Source organism: Mobula hypostoma, chromosome 26 (genome assembly GCF_963921235.1).
Source record: "Mobula hypostoma chromosome 26, sMobHyp1.1, whole genome shotgun sequence".
Taxonomy (NCBI): Eukaryota; Metazoa; Chordata; class Chondrichthyes; order Myliobatiformes; family Myliobatidae; genus Mobula; species Mobula hypostoma.
The window spans coordinates 30893684-30913847 of NC_086122.1; the positions used below are offsets into that span (position 1 = coordinate 30893684).

General features: G+C 38.0%; 1 protein-coding gene across 2 annotated transcripts in view; it reads left to right on the forward strand.

Moving 5' to 3' along the window:
* Positions 1–20164, forward strand: part of maco1b (macoilin 1b) — a 94970-nt gene that overhangs the window by 40046 nt on the left and 34760 nt on the right. For both annotated transcript variants that reach the window (XM_063033974.1, XM_063033973.1), the window contains 3 exons: positions 10084–10210; positions 16607–16730; positions 19104–19282. In XM_063033974.1, the coding sequence (XP_062890044.1) occupies positions 10084–10210; positions 16607–16730; positions 19104–19282 (430 nt within the window). The remainder of the gene's footprint in view (positions 1–10083; positions 10211–16606; positions 16731–19103; positions 19283–20164) is intronic.

Genomic DNA, 20164 nt, shown 5'->3' on the forward strand with positions numbered 1-20164 from the left:
TAAGACCATGATTGTTCTTGGCATATTTTCTAGAAAAGTGGTTCACCATTGCCTCCTTCTGGGCAGTATCTTTACAAGACGGGTGACCCCAGCCCTTATTAATGCTGCTCAGAGATGGCCTGCCTGGCATCAGTGATCACATAACCAGGACTTGTGATATGCACCAGCAGCTCATACAATTATCTGCCACCGGCTCCCATGGCTTCATGTGACCCTGATTTGGGGATGTGGCGGGGGGGGGGGGCTAAGCAGGTGCTGCACCTTGCCGAAAGGTGCCCTGCAGGCTAGTGGAGGGAAGGAGCATCTTACACTTCCTTTGGTAGAGACGTATCACCACCCCCGCTTCCCTAACATACCATTCCTGACATAATTCAAGCAAGCCTTTCTGCACCACCTCCCTCATTCTTATCTCTTTTTATATTGGTATGCCAAGAATGTTTGTGACTACTATTAAGTTTTCATTCAATCCACATAATTCCACTTTCCATGTAACTTTTTTGACCTTTGTTTTTGTTTTTCTTTGTTTTTTTTTACACATTTAATGATGTCTTTCTCAGATTCTGGTCACTTCCCTTCCACCATACCCAACTGTGCTGAAATTGAACTCATCTGAACATATTCATTTTCGTTGGTCTTTAATATGAAGATCAGGATCTTTGATGATTTGTGGCTGGGGAAAATTGGTATGAATTTTTCTGTGTGCCCTTCAAATTCCCAAGTATGCACTTCAGTGGCAAATCAAAATAAAAACAACCATGGAAACTTTTGCCAATTACACTTGGGTAACAAACACATATTATTACTTCAAATAACAATAAAAGAATATGATTTTAATGTAGAGTAAATTAAAATTCCATTTGAAAGAATAAAATTGTAGCATAATTTCTCACAAATGTGCATGTAATCTTCAAAATGGGGATATTAGGATATTAGAGGAATGAAATTAAGCTTTGTAGGCTTGTAGTTTATAGCTGATGATTTGTAGTGGGGAAATGCAGTGACAGTCATTGCGATAATGGAGGAAATTAAGTGGCAGCTTCTGTAGTTTACAAATAAATTATAACCACAAAATATGTCCACAATTTTCCATCTTTAATCTACAGAATCTACTGCTTTGCAAACCTTTCTAACGTAACTTTCTGGAATAACACAGGATTCAGGAAATTGCAGACAATTCTTTCTGGAAAGAACCCCCAAACTTCAGTTTCATAAATGTAATGGCAGAATAATGGACTCAGGTTAATTGGGACATACTGGAGCCAGTACATTTTGGCCCAATTAAAAGGTTGCCCTAATTAGCTAAAGTGTCATGGAAATGGTTAAAAAAAAGTATTATGAAAACAGAGAAACTACTGTTTAACTGAGTAACAAATTATGTATTTAATTGAAAACAGAACAAATTAGAACACTACCAATACTGCTACAGTATTATAAAACTATTAGTTCCTAGTAGTTGTCGACAGAGGAATTCATCCAGTGTATGCTGCTCTGTTCTTTTAATTGACTGTAAATTAACAAAATCAGTTGAGACATCAAGTGCAAATAATGGACAGCCTTCATACAATGCTTTTGACAATTGCATCCTCCAGATTTTCATTTTCACTGTAACGTTCAAGATTGTGGTTGAAACCTTCAAATTCCTCATAGTTCCTAACTCATTGAAGTAGTGAAATTGTTTTATTTTCGCTCCTGGCCATTTTTGGCATCTCTAAGCCTGAGTGCTTAAAACAGTGAGCAAAACAGTTCTGAATTGTCTTACTGTTTACTTCTCCCAACTATCAGTGACAAAAGTCACTTTTTTGAACACAAGTGCACACAACTGATGGGATTTAAAATTGTTTTCATTCGGTAGTGTCTAATGGCTACATAAGTACATGGGACTGATGCTAGTTAGAAACTGTTCGGTAACAGTCTCCTTTCTTAATTAAGCAGCCAAGTGTCCCCAGGAAGTGAAGGGAATCTAGCAACGTTCTTGATTAGTTTTTGTTCTTTAAGAGTTGTCCCAATTAAGCAGCTGCACTGATTATCTGATGGCCCAATTAATCTGAATCCACTGTATTTACAATTCAAGTTACCCAATAATTGTTCTCACGGACTTAAACTAGCTTTTATCATACACATTTTCATTCTCTTGGAAATATTTATAAATTCCATGGGCAAGTGTATGATATTTCAGCTATTTTAATAATGGGTGTTTAGAACTTATTTTGTGATTTGTGGAGTTAGTTTAGAATTGTTTTTAATACTGCTTGGTTTATTGCCAGAGAATGTGTCATTTCATTTTGATTGGCTGCTTTACATGCTGGATGCCAGAGATTCCTAGAACTAATGACTAGTTTCAGCTATTTAGAAAGAACTGAAATATGTGCCACACTGATTGTTATACCTTTGTGGACGGCATTCTTTAAGAACAGTGGCAATGCTATCTATTGCGTGGATTTGCTGCTGCCAAACTCTGGGCGATTGTATTTGAAGTTATGTGAATAACATCTGAGTCCAATTGCATTGGAGTCTGGAGGGTTCAGTTAGATAGTGTCAAGGAATTTGTTGATTTGGAGGAAGCAATGATGGAAGCTCAGACAGGATTTTCTGCCAGAAATTCGATCAGCCCTGATGGAAATAGACATTAGATTTTGCAAGTGCCAAATGGTAACAATACTGACATGAAGATGATCTATCTAGTGTTGTCTTTATCACCTTGGTATACAGACCTTTTCCCTTCAAAACATTTGTGGGAGTGACAACCACATAGCCATTTAGAAAGCATAATTTTTTTTTACTATAAAACTACCCGCCATTGGACAGATTACTGTTAAATGGAGCAGATTAGACAGGACATTAGCTGCCTTGTGGGCCTTGAAGCTGTGATTTGCTGTTAAAGCTGTTAAAATCTGTTAGCCTGACACAAAACTTGTTGATTTTAACACTGATTGAACGTTTGGACCGTTCATTTGGACTCTGCTGGCAGCAGGACCTTGCGTGCACATGAGATCCTAGCGCAGTGCTGTTTGCATTGGAGCATGAGCTAGACACTAGAGCTGAAGAAAGTCAACCAAAGGTCTATAATATTATTCATTTGAAGGAAAGAAATTAGGCAAAGTAACTCACCGATAAACATTATAATCCAAAATGCCAGATGGATGAAACCACAACTTCATATTCTGATTTACATCATTATCATTGTTACTTAATCCTGTTACTTAATCTCATTCTGTCTGTGCAGTATTAAAGCATGAAGAATTACCTGTGACAAATGAAATGGGTTATAAAATAGGCTAGGCGGCTCAGTAGCATAGTGGCTAGCGCAACACTTTATTGTACCAGTGACCCAGGTTCAGTTCTGGACGCTACTTGTAAGGAGTTTGTATGTTCTCCCCGCGACCATGTGGGTTTCCTCCGGGTGCTCTGATTTCCTCCCATAGTCCAAAGACGTACTGGTTTGCAGGTTAATTGGTCATTGTAAATTGTCCCTTGATTAGGCATGGATTATATTGAGGGATTGCTGGGTGGTGCGGCTCTCTGCACTGTATCTCAATAAATAAATATCACTATTGTTATGTTCAAGCACCAAATCTTGGGGCTTTCTAATAATGCTATTTCAGTGACATTTATATCTCCCCAGCACCCAGCACTGTGGAAAATTCAGTTTTACATAAATCTAGATAAATTTTGTTCATCCAGCCAATTTTGCCTTATGAAGCTCTTCTTGGTTATTTACTGAAAGGTTGAAGGGATCACCTTACTAAATTTGCTCATCGGGTCTCTAGTTGGGTTCTATCAGAATCATTCACCTCATAAACTTATCCTGACCCAAAAGTGCTCAAAAGTTTGAATGCCAAACAGTGTGGGAATAACTATCCTGATCAAGGCAGCATTGCCCCAAGTGACACAATGAAGAGTGTTGAGATAACTTGATTCAATTGATAGTCCTACAACAAAATGATAACATGTTATTGTAGCATACATATTACAAAGACTTCTCAAGGCCATATGTTTTGGTTGTTTGTAGGATTTGCTGTACCAGATCATCTGCATTCTCTTGTCAACAGAGCAAGGAAGAACTAGAACTTAAAAATGGATGAAAATTTTTTAAAAAAAGCAGGTGTTGGAAATCTGAAATAAAAACAGAAAATGTTAAACTCAACAGGTCAGGTGTTTGAGAAGTAGTTAATATTTCAGGTTAAAACCAGGAAGATGAGTTGGTCTAAGTGGTAGAGGGTGGGGGAAGGTAATGGGTGGAACAAAAGGTTTGTCTCTAAATATGGTGAAATAATATTTCCATTAAAACACAGGTAAGCTTTGTGTTGGCTTATTTGTACAGTCTGGGTGATGATGTGTAGTCTGGCATAATGGATGTGTCAAGCAGACTAAAATATATATTTTATTCACTTCTGCTGTCACCCCTTCTTGCCAAAGCAAAAACAGGGTTCTTCTGTCCTCAGTTTCCGCTCCACCAGCCATTGCATTTCAATGGATCATCTCGCACAATTTCCATCAGCTTGAACAAGATTTCACCATGAGAAATGCATTTCTCTCCTTTGCTTTCAGATTTTGAAGAGATCAATCCCTCTGCATCTCCCATCACTGAACTGTTCCCACAACCTATGGACTCACTTTCAAGGACTCTTAATCTCATGTTCTCTATTTTTTTGCTTATTTTTTTTTGTGTACTGGCACAGTTTGTCATTTGCACGTTAGTTGTTTGTGCTTCCTGTTGGGTGCAGTCTTTCACTGATTCTATTTTGGTTTCTTGGATTTACTGAGTATGCTCATAAGGAAACAAATCTCACTATTGTATATGGTTACCTGTATGTGTTATAAATTTACTTTGAACTCTGATCCCATGTATTATCCTCTGTCATAGGCACAGGAGGTCCAATACCTATCCTTTCACCTCTTCCCTTCCCACCATCCAAAGATCCAAATTATTTTTTCCAGGTGGGGCACTTTTTCCAATCTGACTTCTACACAGGAAAAATTAAACATATTTCAAGTGACCACTTTGTGGAGCAACTGCACTCAGTCTCAGTTACCTTGACTGCTGTTTTAGTTCATCATCTCACTGAGATCTCTCTGTCTGTGGCCTCCTGTTGCAGTAATGACCAACCTAAGCTCAAAGAACTTAACATTGAATTCTCCAACTTCAAATAACTTGCCCATTTCTATTTGTATCAGGATTGGCCATTTGTGTTTCTATTCCTCCTTTCCTTCCGTTTGTATACTCTGGTCTGCTGGGCCCATCACAATCGGCCAGACTATACAATATCACTCAAACTTCACAACATCACTAATACATTACACGAGAGTTTATTGGTAATATTCTTCTATCCAGTTGCATTCATTCCTTTTATTAAGCTTCTTGCCCCCCCCCCGCCCATCTCTTATACCAACCTTTTTTATGCCATTAACCGAGGGGTGTGTGGGCATCAGGTTGGAACCCCTGATCTAGATTAACTTGTTTTTTCTGTTAAACACAATATTTTGCAGATGCTGGGAATCTTGAGAAACACGCACAAAATGCTGGAGGAACTCAGCATTTTTCTTTTCTCAGTTTTCTCTTTTTCTCAGTTCTGATGAAGGGCTCTTCAACCTGAAACATTAATTGTTTCTCTTTACCTAGATGGTATCTGACTTGCTAATTTTTTTCCAGCGTCTTGTTTTTTATTATAGAAACAGCAGAAGTGGGCCATATGGCTGCTCCATCCTCTTCAATACCCCGTTCTTCCCTTTTCTCTGTAAGCCTTGACATTTTTATTCTGTAAAAATAAATGTGCTCTACTGCCTTCTGTATTAATAAATGCCAAAACTCATGGCTTGCTGCATGAAGAAATGTCTCCTAATCTTGTTTTTGAAAGGCATACCCCACATCCTGAAGTTATGATCCTTGATGTTAGACTTTTAACATCTAGAATATTCTCCCTTTATCATGTTCATTTAGAATTTGATAGGTTTCTGAAATAAAGATTTTTTCCATTTTCCCCTCCAAGTCATGCACTGTATTGACTAAGATATGATTTTAGCTGTTTATCATCAGTAGTTCAAAATGTAGAATTACCGTTGTCATTACGGGAATTGTAACAGCTCTAAGAGAACATCTTTAACCACCCATGAGTAGAAATGAACAAGAATTTAGTCATGTGAGGATTGTACATATTTCAATCAACTGTAATATGTTTGTGTATTTTTCAAATTGTACATCAAAGTTACCAAAAGGAATTTTCACCCAAACTATGTCCTTAAGATTTACTTGCCTGTCCATTTGTATCGATAAATAGGCTGAGAGAAGACAGTGACATACATTAAGAGAAGCCAGTCTTTAAAATAGAGGAAATACAATTTTCCTGAATATACTTTTTCAAACAAAAAAAATCTGTAGAAAAATATTTCCTACCAAAGTTTTGTGCTGCTCGTGTGCTAATGCAACGCTATTTGATTTTGTTTTCGTTGCTCCTTCACACTTGGATGTTATAGAATTTGACACTAACCATTTCAATTCCCTAGATAAAATAACTCTGTGTAGACTTGGAAATTGAGTAGATGAATTACACCTCGGTTCTCTATATACTAGTCTTCTGTAAAATATAGAACAGCAAAAGAAATAGGAGTATTGTTGCTATGAAGGATCTCCACTTGAGATATCAATTGTTTATTCATTTCCATAGATGCTACCTGACCTGTTAAGTTCTTCCAGCATTTTATGTGTGTTTGCTCTAGATTTCCAGAATTTGTAGAATCTCATGTGTTTATCATTGGGCCTCAGGACTTTTCACACCTTCTCTGTCATTCATTAAGATTGTGGACAGTCCCCTTGTTCTGTATTCCCATGTCCCTTATTTCGGGTGGTATAGACAAATCTGTTGATTCTTATCTTGAATAAACTGGAAGCTATAACTTCTGGGATTTACAAGCTTCCACACAGAAGAAATTTCTCCACTTCTTAAACAGTCAACTACTTACCCTGAAACTTTATTTAGATTGTAGTTCCCTGACTAGAGGAAACTCCATATATGTTTCTAGTCAGCCAGAATCTTGTACATTTAGTAATCTACATTTCATTACCTCATGGAGACCAACATTACATAATAAAGCAAAAATATTCAACTTGACACTCACCATTCTACTTGCTGTATTTGCTTAACCAAAATACTACTGTATGCCAACATTTTTTAAATTTCTTAATGCTTTTACATTCTTACTACAAAAGTGAAAATCAGTACCATGGCTGCTAATACTACAAGATCTAATGTACACGATTACATGTACAAATACATTTGAGATCTGCATAATGTTTACTATGAAATGAGCTATATGGTAATTGTACTGAAGTTACATTGTATTTCTGTTGATTTTCCTCCCCCCACCCCCCACCTAATCTAGATTTAGTTTGCCTCAGCTATCTGCCAGAATAATTGGTTGTTGCAGAAATTTGTTGCTTGGAAAGTAAGATAGAGTAGTAGAATGCATCTTAAATTCTGTAATCTTTTAATTAAGTTTAGGAATTGGCTGTTCTGTTTTAAAATTCCACAGTAGATACGTGTAAAATGTTGACATGGGATGTTTGTCCAGTTTGAGATCTTGAGTACGCATTTTGCAGTTGCATACTAAGTAACACAAGTATCAGGAATAATTTGAAAAATCTTAGTCAGTGGTAGATTGATTGCATTGCCTGCCTTGAAAGCTGCTCACAACAATAGAGCAAATTCTTTTGCATTTGCCAATTTAACATAACCTTCAGTTATCAGTTATAAAACATCTGTGATGTCCAGCAACCATCATCTCATCAATTAAGCTATGCAGAAAGTTATATTTAAAAACTCTCTCATGGCAAACATGGAAGTAAAATACTGTAGTTTTTAATGAGCATTTCCATATTTTACAGAGAGCAAAAATGAAGATTTTTTTGTTTATTCGTTTACAGGATCTGAGCAAGGCTAACAAGATGGGCATTTGCTAAACTTGGGTTATGTTGAACTTATTGGGGCATACACATAGTTGAGATATTAAGGTTAAAAAATTAATAAAACTGGCATTTTAAAATTTAAAAAATGAAATTCTGCTCATAAAATTTTATTTCAAGGCCACAATAATTGATCTTTGCAAACCACTGAAAATCTCAATTGTATTTCTTTTAATTTGATGGCAGAGGCCATTGAATCAAATGTTGAAGTAGTTGTCAGTTCAGTTATTTTTAAAAGATTTCCAATCTGCAGATACTTAAGCTGGGCACGCTTTAGAGGAGCTGGATCTCAGCAATATGGGGAATTTTGTATTTCACTGAAAGTGTGACCGGTTTCATCGTCATCACAACTGTAAAATGGTTCAAGGAATGCATAAATCGGCTCAGTCAGGCCTATTGTAATGTTTTGTAAGCAATATCCGCTTAGCAGTTTAGAGTTGTATGTCAACTGAACTAGGGAATCTTCTCTGCAGAACATTTGCACTGGAATGTTTCCAGGTACAGTACTGCTGTATATATGATTGCCTTGTTGTAAAGTTCACTTGAAGATCTGAACTGTGGTAAACTTGACAGAGGGGATACCTGTTTTAAAATTAGTGTAGTGTTGCTCTTTGGAAGAGAATGCTTGAGATGGGCATTTGACCTGATTTATTGACTTGAACACAAAAACTTGTCACATAAAAAATCTGGCCATCTCTACTTACCATCTTGTATGACGTGTAAATTTCTCACTTGCTTTGTGGGTCTACTACTGTTTCTTTCACAATTGTGCCTGACTTCAATCTGCAGTCAAATAAATTGTACCTTAGTGAGGTTAATTTCAGCAGGGTATTCATCTGCTGTAAGGATCTGTAATAATAATTTAGTTAATCACAGTTGAAGTAAAGAGAGTCTGACAATGTGCCTCTTCCCTCAGCGCACTCTGCCAAGGAATGAGTTAAAAGTTAACTTCTGAAACCTTTCTTTTAATTCTGGGACTGTGGTCAGGGCAATGTAGTTGATTTAGTGGAATATAATTTTTCCCAAGTTAGACTTGATGAAATTTCTCATCAACTGAAGCTACCTTAGAACTTTCTATTCTAGCTTCATTTGATAAGAAATTTAATATAACTTGGGAAACGTGTATAGTAATTAAGTTCAGTTTGTAAAAGTACGAAGAGATAGTAACACTAAATGGGGAAAATTTCTGATGTTTGACTGAACAAATATAATTTGTGTCACAAGGTAGTCAAAGTGGGTACTTTTGAATATATTCCATGAAGGAAATGTCATCTTTTGTGACAAATACCTATTTCCTTTTATGTTAAATTTCATATGAATCCTTTTGGGGAACAGATTTGTTGACCTTTCACCAGAAGTCTCTTATGACTTTTCCACTCACCACCTTGTTTTCAGTTTGCTCAGGGGAGACTGTATCTGTGTGTGTGTGTGTGTGTGTTTGTGTGTGTGTGTGTGTGTGTGTGTGGGGGGGCAGGTGGAGAACTAGTAATCATGTAATTTCCATTGGAAAATTTGTCTGTGAAATGACTAATTCTTTTCTGGTTTCTTTCACTCTAACCATTTCAAACACAAGTATTTCTTTAAATTTATGACAGGCTCTTATCAAGTCAACATACTTTGCTGTTTAACAAGGTCATGTTGATTACTGTACAGATGTCACATGTTAATATTTGGGTGTGGTATGAATTTCTTCCAAATTGTGCACCTGTTTTTGACAAAATGTCCAATTTTCTCTTGAATGCATAAACTTGAAGCAGCAATTTACCTAGTGAAAATGCTTATTAAAGTTCTTTCAGCTTATATCGACATAGTAAATATGATTCTATGGATTGCCATTTTGCCGTAGAGAATATGCTTTGGAAGAGATTTAATGTTTGTATCTATTGATGAATAGAAAAATTGAGTGGGAAATGAATGCCACACTCTTCAACCTACATCATTTTATTTTATGTTTTCCTTCTTGCCATTCCCCTTTGTAATGATCTCCTTTGATAGAAAATCCAGTTTTAACAATTTATTTTGTCCCTAGGAATTTAGAATTGATCTTCAGGAAGCTCAATGTATTAATTTGAAAGACTTCATGGATTAAGCTTGTAATGCATTGCTTTGCTCTGTTTTTCTTGCAGGCCTTTTCAGTATTTTTTGTTTGTGTAGCCTTCACATCAGATATAATATGCCTACTCTTCATACCAGTGCAGTGGCTTTTCTTTGCTGCCAGTACTTATGTATGGGTTCAGTATGTTTGGCACACAGGTATGTTCATGTTTTTTTTCCCCAATGGATGTTGTCTTATATTTGAAAATAAACTGTAGATGATCAAACTTAAGACTTGATACAAATCAATATTGGATGATTGAAAGGTCTAAGTTTCTCTTTAGCCTTACTGACCAGACACATTTCTGCATTACCATGAGAAGGAAGGTTTCTTCAGACTAGAAAATAGAGTAACTCCAGTTAGCATTTATAATACACTTCCTCAAAAAAAACTAACAGTTGGATTGATTGTGCAGCAGATGATTTGGCATTCTTGTGATTCTGATCCTGCTTAAGATGAGTTGCATCTTGGTGGCTTTTGACTTAAATATTAACTAACTTTATCAATTTACGTTTTTTTCTCTGTTCTGACTGCATTTCTTTGCACAGCTGAATGAACACACAAGTGTATTATCATTAGCGATTTAAAATGTGCTTATAACCCCTAATGTTTCATGCAAACCCATATCATGTGTGTTGGACCATTAACTACAGCACCTCATGCAAAATAGCAATGAAACGATTACTGCTGAGAACTGAACGGAACACTGTAAGATTTATCCTTGATCAAGCAGTAATAACCTAGAAACCTGTTGCACGGGGCATTGAAATTACATTCTTATTACATATCAGAGCTTGAAAAATAAGCTTTTCTTGAAATAGATTATGTATTTTGCTTTATCAGTATAAGGCCATAGCTTTGTCTGAAAGACCATGAGACATAGGAGCAAAGTTAGACCATTCAGCCCATCGAGTCTGTTCTGCCACTCCATCATAGATAATTTATTATCCCCCTCAACCCCACTCTCCTGCCTTCCCCCCGTAACTTTTGACGCCCAGAGTAACCAAGAATCTATCAACCTCCACTTTAAATATACCCAATCACTTGGCTTCCGCAGCTGTCTGTGGCAGAGAATTCCACAGATTTACCACTGTCTAAGCTAAAGACACTTTTCATCTCTGTTCTAAATGGACGTTCTGAGGCTACACCCTCTCGTCCTAGACTCCCCTAGACGATAAGAAATATCCTTTCCACATCCACTGGGCCTTTCAATATTTGGTAGGTTTGAACGAGATCTCCCTCATTCTTCTAAACTCTGGCAAGTAGAGACCCAGACACAAATTGTTTATTCCTGGAATCATTCTCATAAAACTCCTCTGGACCTTGTCCAATGCCAGCACATTTTTTTCTTAGAAAAGGGGCCCAAAACTTCTCACGATACTCTTAAGTGCAGTCTGACCAATACCATATAAAGCTGACAGTTGGAGTATTGATATTCAATGATAATTTTAGTAAAAAATGTCAACTATGAAAACTGCTTCATTATTCATACTGAAGCACAACATTATGCTCTGTTTTTTTCCTGCTCTGTCTCTCTCTCCACCCCCGCCCCCCCGGGTACTCCTAATCCCTTTGTAGATTTCCTCAAGCAAGACATTTTCTTCAGGTTGAAGTGGCTTAAGTTGCTTAGGGCAGTGGTTCCCAACCATCGGGCCGTGAGGAAACGATATGAAATGATATGAGTCAGCTGCACCTTTTCTCATTCCCTGTCACGCACTGTTGAACTTGAACCCCCCCCCCCCCCCACCGGTCAGTCGGTCCGCAAGAATATCGTCAATATTAAACCGGTCCACTGTGCAAAAAAGGTTGAGGACTCCTGGTTTAGGGAGTGTCCTGGCTGAAGCAGAAACTCAAATTGCCAGAAGTACTAAATAGATCAGGCAGCGTCTGTGAAGAGAGAAGTGATGATGAAGGGCATTGAGTGAAATGTTAGCTCTAAGCCCCTGGTTAACGTGTCCTTTCCATGTGGAAGAATTTAATTCCACTTTTAACCTTTTTCCATTACCTTTTGTACATTACCCTATTAGTCTTAAATTTTCTGTTAGTTTTAAAATGGTGATCTGTAAAAGAGCGGCCACTTTTTCCAGCTGATGGACTAAGTGGTTGCTCATTCATAAATATCAGTAGTGTAGATGTTTACTACACTACATTTTGAACTGCACTTCTTCTGAATCACAGCAGAGGATCAGCTTCAACAACCTTCAGGCATAATGCCCGGTCACAACTGGGCTCAATGGGTTAATGTTGTTGAGTGAATTTTGCTTCACTGTCCTGGTTCAGCTAGATTGGTTCAGTTTATTCATGTGTTTTCTGTATTCCATGGTTTTGCTCAATCTATTTTACTGTAGCGTATCAAAGGTATGTTTCTGTAATATTCTGGGACATATTTTAGCTTATATCACTGTAACAGTAATATAGGTGTAGTGAATAAGTGTATATGGATTTTAGTAAAGTGTCTGATAACATTTCTCATTCAGAAAGTCAAGACATGGGATCAGAATCCAATTTAATATCACTGGCATATGTTGTGAAATTTGTTGTTTTGTGGCAGTAATACATTGCAATACATAATTATACTATGTTGGAGTAAGAAGTATATATTTTAATGTATATATTAATATATTTGTAATATTTATATTGTAATATATATTAACATTAAATAAGTTGTGCAAAAAGAGGGAAAAATAGTGAGGTAGTGTTCATGGGTTCAATGTCCATTCAGAAATCGGATGGCAGAGGGGAAGAAGCTGTCCCTGAATCGTTGTGTGTTTGCCTTCACGCTTCTGTATCTCCCTCCTGATGGTAGCAGTGACGAGGGATCCAGGAAACTTGGCTGTGTGGGTTCAGAATTGACTTCCCCACAGAAGGCAGAGTGGTCGTAAATATAGCATATTCTGCTGGAAAGTTATTGAAACCTCTGCTCTTTTTGTGTTTTTTTTTGTGACTTTGAAGAAGTGGGATATTGGGTTAGTAAATTTGCAGATGACGTGTAGATTGGTGGTGAAGTGGATAGTGTATAACGTTGACGTAGATTGCATTAGGGCATTGATAGGACACAGAGATGGGCTGAGAAGTGGCAGATGGATTTCAATCTGGAAAATTGAAGTGGTTCACTTTGAAAGGTTGAACTTGAAGGCAGGATATAGGGTTAATGGCAGGATTCTTAGCAGTGGGGGGGGGGTGACAGAGGGATTCAAGGCCTATGTCCATAGATCCCTCAAAAGTTGTCATGCAAATTGTTATGGTGGTTAAGATTGCATATGCTGCGTTGGCCTTCATTAGTCAAGAATTGCAAAGTAATGTTGAAGCTCTATATAACACTGGTTAAACCACGTTTGTTCAGCTCTGGTCATCTCATTATAGGAAAGATGTGGAAACTTTAGAGAGGGTGCAGAGGAGATTTACCAGGATATTGCCTGGATTAGAGAATGTATCTTACAAGGATAGGCTCCTTGGAAAGGAGGATGAGAGGTGATTGATAGAGGCCTATAAAATGATGAGGAATAGACCGAGTGCACGTCCAGAGACGATTGCCCAAGGAGGATATGGTCAATATGAGGGGGCTTAATTTTGAGGTCATTGGGAGAAAGTGTAGTGGGGATGTCAGAAGTAGGTTTTTTATAGAGTAGTGGATGTGTGAACACACAGCTAGGGGTGGTGGTAGAGGCAGATATGTTCGGGATATTTAAGTGACTTTTAGGTAGGCATGTGGATGAAAGAAAAATGAAGTGCAGTGGGACGGAAGAGTTAGGTTGATATTTGAGTAGGTTAAAAAGATTAGCACAACATTGTGGGCTGAAGGGCCTGTACTGTGCTGTACAGTTCTATTTTTGAAAATGAAATGTAGACTCAATTTAGTTCTTTATGAATGTGAAGGTGAAAACAAAGGCAATTAGCTTGAATTGATTGTATAACCAAGAAGGATTTAGTTTTCCTTTGTGTCAACCTTTCCTCTACAGCAATTATTTAATAATTTATAAAACTCCATTGTTATTTTACAGTCACATGCTTTGATAAGATCATGAAGCATAGAGTGAATGTACACAACCCTTCTCCCAGGAAAAGGGAATCAAAGACTAGAGGGCATAGGTTTAAGGCAAGAGTTTCCAACTGGGGGTCCACGGACCCCTTGGTTAATGGTAGGGTTCCATGGCATAAAAAAGGTTGGGAACCCCTGGTTTAAGGTGAGAAAGATTTAAAAGGGTACTAAGGTGCAACTTCACGATGAGGCTGGTGGATATATGGAGTAAGCTACCAGAGAAGGATAAATTTATTAAAACTTTTAAAATACACGGAGACAGATACATAGATAGGAAAGGTTTTAGATGGCTGGACCAAACATAGGCAAATTATACCAGCCTAGATAGGTATTTATTTGGAAACAGGCCCCACAGAGTTGGTCCATGAGACCTCTTTACATGCTACATTAGTCTGTGACTCTCTGATAAAATACTAACCTTTAATGGAACCAAAATCTATTAATGTGCTGAATTTCATTGACGCAGGCTTTCTGGCTGACCTAGTAGGTTTTTCTTTCAGCTTGTAAAATGATCTGCTAACTCTAGCAAGGATATGGAATGCTAAAAATACTAAAAACACTTACGTTACCATCAATGTAAATTTATTGTAGGACCAAGTTTTATTAATTGAATGCATAATTTGAAGTTCAAACAGATTTGAACAGACATGCAGGAAATCAGATGGAATATTACGATGTCTGCCTTTTACTTTACTTCATGCCACAATATTGGATCCCTTAATCTTTATTGTCGAATGACAGATTTCCATTCAAGCAAAGAGTATGAGGAGAATTTACAAAGATGTTGCCAGGACTTGAGGGTCTTGGTTACAGGGATAGGTTAGGAGATTATTCCCTGGCATGTAGGAGAATGTGGGGAGATTTGTTAGAGATATACAAAATTGAGGGTTATACCGTAGTTAGGGTAAGTGTAATCAGGCTTTTTCCACTGATGTTGTATGAGACTAAAATAGAGGTCATGGGTTAAGGGTGTAAGGTGAAATATTTAGGGGGAGCTTCACTCAGGGTTGTGCAAGTGTGGAATAAGCTGCCAGTGGATGTGGTGGATGAGGGTTCAGTTGGAACATTTAATAGAGGTTTGGATAAGTATATAGGTGAAAGGGGTATGGAAGGTGATAGCTCAGGTGCAGGTTGACTAGACAGAATAACAGTTTGGCATTGACTGGATGGGCCAAATGGTCTATTTCTGTGTTGTTGTGCTCTAGCTCAAAGAGTCGTCAATTTAAAAAGTCTTTCATTTTTAAGTTGGTTTTAATTTGAATGAAAAGTCTCAACAAAAAAATGGAAGATAGATTTCAAGTTTGATTGGCACATCCCCTTTCCTGAGCATCTGATTGCTCTGTTTTAAATGTTTCTTAACCCCCATCATTTTAACAATTGTATGCACAGTGTTAAAGTGCATAAAGTCCTTTGGCTTTTACACAATGCAAAAAGGAATTTGAGTCACAGGTTGGCCCAAAGTTCTGTGATGATGCCGTTAATGTCAATTTATTCATCTGGGACAACAGTGCATTGAGGCAAGCTGTTACTCCTGAAAGGGTCAAGAAGGATAAATCCGGCTGAATCAGTTTTAATTTTTCATTTTTTGACTCCTAGAAATTGAAGTTTTGTGACTATGTTGCATGGTGTGTATAAAAGCAGATAATAGAAGGGAGGAGTACAAATCTCCAAAGTTGTGATGTGAACTAAATCGTAATTTTCAGATTTGGTTAAAGTGTAAGTTGCAGATGTGTCTGCAGTATAAGATAAGAATATGAACTAACACTTCAAACATGTCTGTTACCTCATTTGAACCCCTCTGAGTGAACAGGCAAATTTGTACTCAAGGGCTTTCAGATTAATTCAGAAGTGCCGGAATTAAAATTACTTCTTTGAAAAAAATTAAGATAGAAGCTACAGAGACCTCGATTTCACCTCAGCAATAACACCTGTATTGATATATGGGTCTTCCTTTATATCATCTCTTACCTTTTCATTTAATTTTCAGTTAACTTTCGCAAGTTTCTTTTAAAGAAACTTTTAAATTGCTTCAACGTATTTGCTGCACACTAGAGTAGCAGTACCTTTTTGCAATTTTTCTTACTGTAATTGCTGAATTTGGAGATAGATGTCATCTTAGGAATCACACCATAAGAGGAAATTGAAACAAATAAGTTTATTAAATATTAATGTCGTAATGTTTAAAGAATTGAAACAATTCACATCTTTATTTGATGTCTCTGGTTTCTGAAATTTAACTACGAACTTTTATTTGTTGCTGTTCAACTTATGCAAATTTATTTTAGCACAGAGCACAGCAAGAAATGTCTTTTTAAGACCTTTTTTTTCTGTTTGATATGCAGCAAATTTGCATTTTCCTACATTGGAATCTGATTTTCCATTTTGCATCAAGTCGTGGTTGATAAACGAATAAATGGAAGTTACCTTAATCACTTATTGCTTTTTATATCTGTTACAAGTCATTGTTTTATATTTATTTTTTGGTGATGAGGTAATACTTATTTTTCTTTTTCAGAAAGGGGAGTTTGTTTACCAACTGTATCACTATGGATATTATTTGTTTATATAGAAGCAGCAATCAGATTTAAAGATTTAAAAAATTTTCATGTGGATCTTTGTCGTCCTTTTGCTGCACACTGGTAAGTTATCACTTTTCTTAACATCCATTGATTAAAGTATATTTAATTATGATTACCTTTTCAAGATCTGTGTATAATCTAGTAATATGAGTGCAAAATCCCTGAATGATCAGCTTTAGTAAGCTTGTCTTTTACTACTGTTCATTCCAGTACAATCTCCCCTGCCACTCTGTATCACAAATGTAAGCCCTACAATACCCAGACCGATGAAGGCTAGCAAGCCAAAAACCTTCACCCTGTCGACCTGTGATGCCACTTTCAGTGAAACATGTACTTGTATTCCCAACTCCCCTCATTTCTACAACCATCACCAGGGCTGTCCCGTGACAGAATATCCTATCCTGATTCACCTTCCCAAAATGCAACACCTTGCTCTTATTGGAATTAAATTCCCATTTGACATTTCCTCAGCTAATTTACCCAGATAATCAAGATTCCTCTGTAAATTCTGATAACAGTCTTCACTGTCAATGAGACTGCCCACCTCAGGATCATCTGCAACTTTAGTAATCTTGGCTTGTACATTCTCGTCAAAATCATTGATATGACTGGCAAATAGTAATAGGCCTAGCACTGACTCCTGATGAACACCAGTAATTAAGGGCCTCTGTGTAGAGCAGGGGTCCACGAACCCCTTGCTTATTGGTATTAGTCCATGACATAAAAAAGGTTGGGAACTTCTGGTCTAAAGTGCTTTTAAAAATCAGATCAGTATATGCTTGATGGTTGGCATACACTTGCTGAACAGATTAATTTTGTAATTATGTAGCTTGTGTGCATTCTGAACGGTGATAAAGATAGTTTAAGTCTTAACCAAACTCTGTCCTGGAGCTATTTAAGTTTTTGATACAATCATTTGATTTTTTTTGTTTCCCCAAAAGTTCAAGTCTATGATATTGGGCTTAATTTGAGAGATCACCAGATATATTCTGTAACATGGTGAACCATACAGTCTTAAAAGTTGTCAGGCTAAGCCTTGGGTATATTTTTCATAATTAATATACTACTGGTTAACTCTGAATCTTCAGACAAGGCAAAAACTGAAGGAGTCTCCTTGCCATAACCTGTTAACTTCTGAAAAGTGCATACAAGAATGACTGCCTCTGTTATTTCTTGTGGATGTGCAAGAATAGACCAGCAAGAGTTGGTATCTTTATGATGGAGAAATTGAAAGGTTGTGGAAAATTACTTCACAGATCTTAGATTTATTTATTATCCAGCTCTGTTTCTGTGCTTTCTGGGTTGCATTATTATTTCTCCAGGTAGCTTGGCTACATTACTCTGATGTGTGCTTTATATAAGGCTCAAAGTGCATTTATGTATACAATATACAACCTTGAGATTTGTCTCCTTACAGGCAACCACAAAACAAAGGAACCCTATAACCCATTTTAAAAAAAGAAGACAGTCAAGCACCCAATATGCAAAAAAAACAAATTGCGCAAACAATGAAAGTAAGCAAGTAACATTTGGAACTAAAGTTCACAAAAGTGAGTTCACAGCCATGAAACCAGTCATCACTGCAGCTGGTCCAGGAGCCCGTTAGCTGCAGGCCACCGCCTCAGTTCAGTGCAGAGACTAGTAAACCTCACCAAGCAGCGAGCTGAACGCCAGCCTGTCCCTCGTCTATGGCCCCGCCTCCCTGACCTTTTCAATCTAACCTGGCGCTTAAATTGGCCACCCCTCAGCTCATTCCTCACGCTTGGATTTGGGCCCTGCTGCTTCGATTCGGCCTGTACCCAACCTTTCCGATCTGGTCTGGCGCTTCAGTTGGTTAAGCATCGGCTTGTTCCTCGCTCTCAGGCTCGGGCCCTTTTGACTTGTCGCTGCCTCATCTCAGATCTGCCACTTCGAATCAGCTGCAAGCCTATTCCTGCAATTGCCAAATATTGGCTCATTTCTCGTCCTTGGGCCTGGGCCTTGCCACCTCAATTCGGTCCATACACACCACGCCACAATTGTCCTGCGCCTTTGAGACTTCAGTTCACACCACAAAAATGTCGGTTGATACAGGCAGTTCAGAAGCTCGACTCCAAAAGGAAAGTTACAGGCTATTGATTGCAGTGATCATTTTCCAGAAAAAGTGTGATTAATAGAGTAGCTAGTAGTCTTGTTTGCTGCCAGCAAGGCGTCACTGTGCTTCACCAGTGCCATCTTAAACTGGAAGGATTTAATAAAAAAAGAGTTTGAGATATATTCTTCACAAATTTCAATAGAAATTTAACCCATTCCATCTATTTTATGGAAAAGTGATTAAAACTAAGTGAAAATTATTCTTACTGGTCTGACTTTTAAAAGGTGATAACTGCTTGGCAAATGTGAATGAACTTGTTTAGAGGATTGACTTATTCTGTTCTCAACCCATAAATAAAGCATTGGCTATCCTGTGGTGACACTGGGATTTGGCTTCAAAAGTTACGTAAGCTACAAAATGCGATTAAGAAAACAGAAGGAAGTGCAGAAGGAGAATGAGTTCTACATGCAACTACTGCAACAGGCTCTGCCCCCAGAGCAGCAGATGCTACAGAGGCAAGAAAGAGAAGCTGAAGAAGGTAAGCATTTATTGAGCTACTGCTTGTGGACAATGTGCTAATGCTCGGAATTGTCAGCACTGGGCCGGTTGGTGGCGCAATGACATCGGTGCCGGACCTGGGAGCGCAGGTTCCCGGGTTCGAAACCAGTCAGGTCCACTCCCGAGTACGCTTTCCATCCGTGCCAGGTTGAGTGTTGAGATCACAGCTCGACCTCGTAAAATAAAGGGAAAAATACTGCGCAAGTGTCTGTGTGGGGAGTGGCGTGCCACACAGTCTCTCTCTCTCGCTCTGCGCCTTGTAAAAAACCATGAAAAAGACATCATCATGAATGCACAAGCAGACATGCACGCACGCAGACGCACACACATGCAGGCACATGCCAAAAAAGACCATAAGACAAAGGAGCAGAAGTAGGCCATTCGGCCCATCGAGTCTGCTCCGCCATTTTATCATCAGCTGATCCATTTTCTCCTATTTAGTCCCACTCCCCTGCCTTCTCACCATAACCTTTGATGCCCTGGCTACTCAGATACCTATCAATCTCTGCCTTAAATACACCCAATGACTTGGCCTCCACTGCTGCCCGTGGCAACGAATTCCATAGATTCACCACCCTCTGACTAAAAAAAATTTCTTCGCATTTCTGTTCTGAAAGGGCGCCCTTCAATCCTTAAGTCATGCCCTCTCGTACTAGACTCTCCCATCATGGGAAACAACTTTGCCACATCCACTCTGTCCACGCCTTTTAACATTCGAAATATTTCTATGAGGTCTCCCCTCATTCTTCTAAACTCCAAGGAATACAGTCCAAGAGCAGACAAATGTTCCTCATATGTTAACTCTCTCATTCCCGGAATCATTCTAGTGAATTTTCTCTGTACCCTCTCCAACGTCAGCACA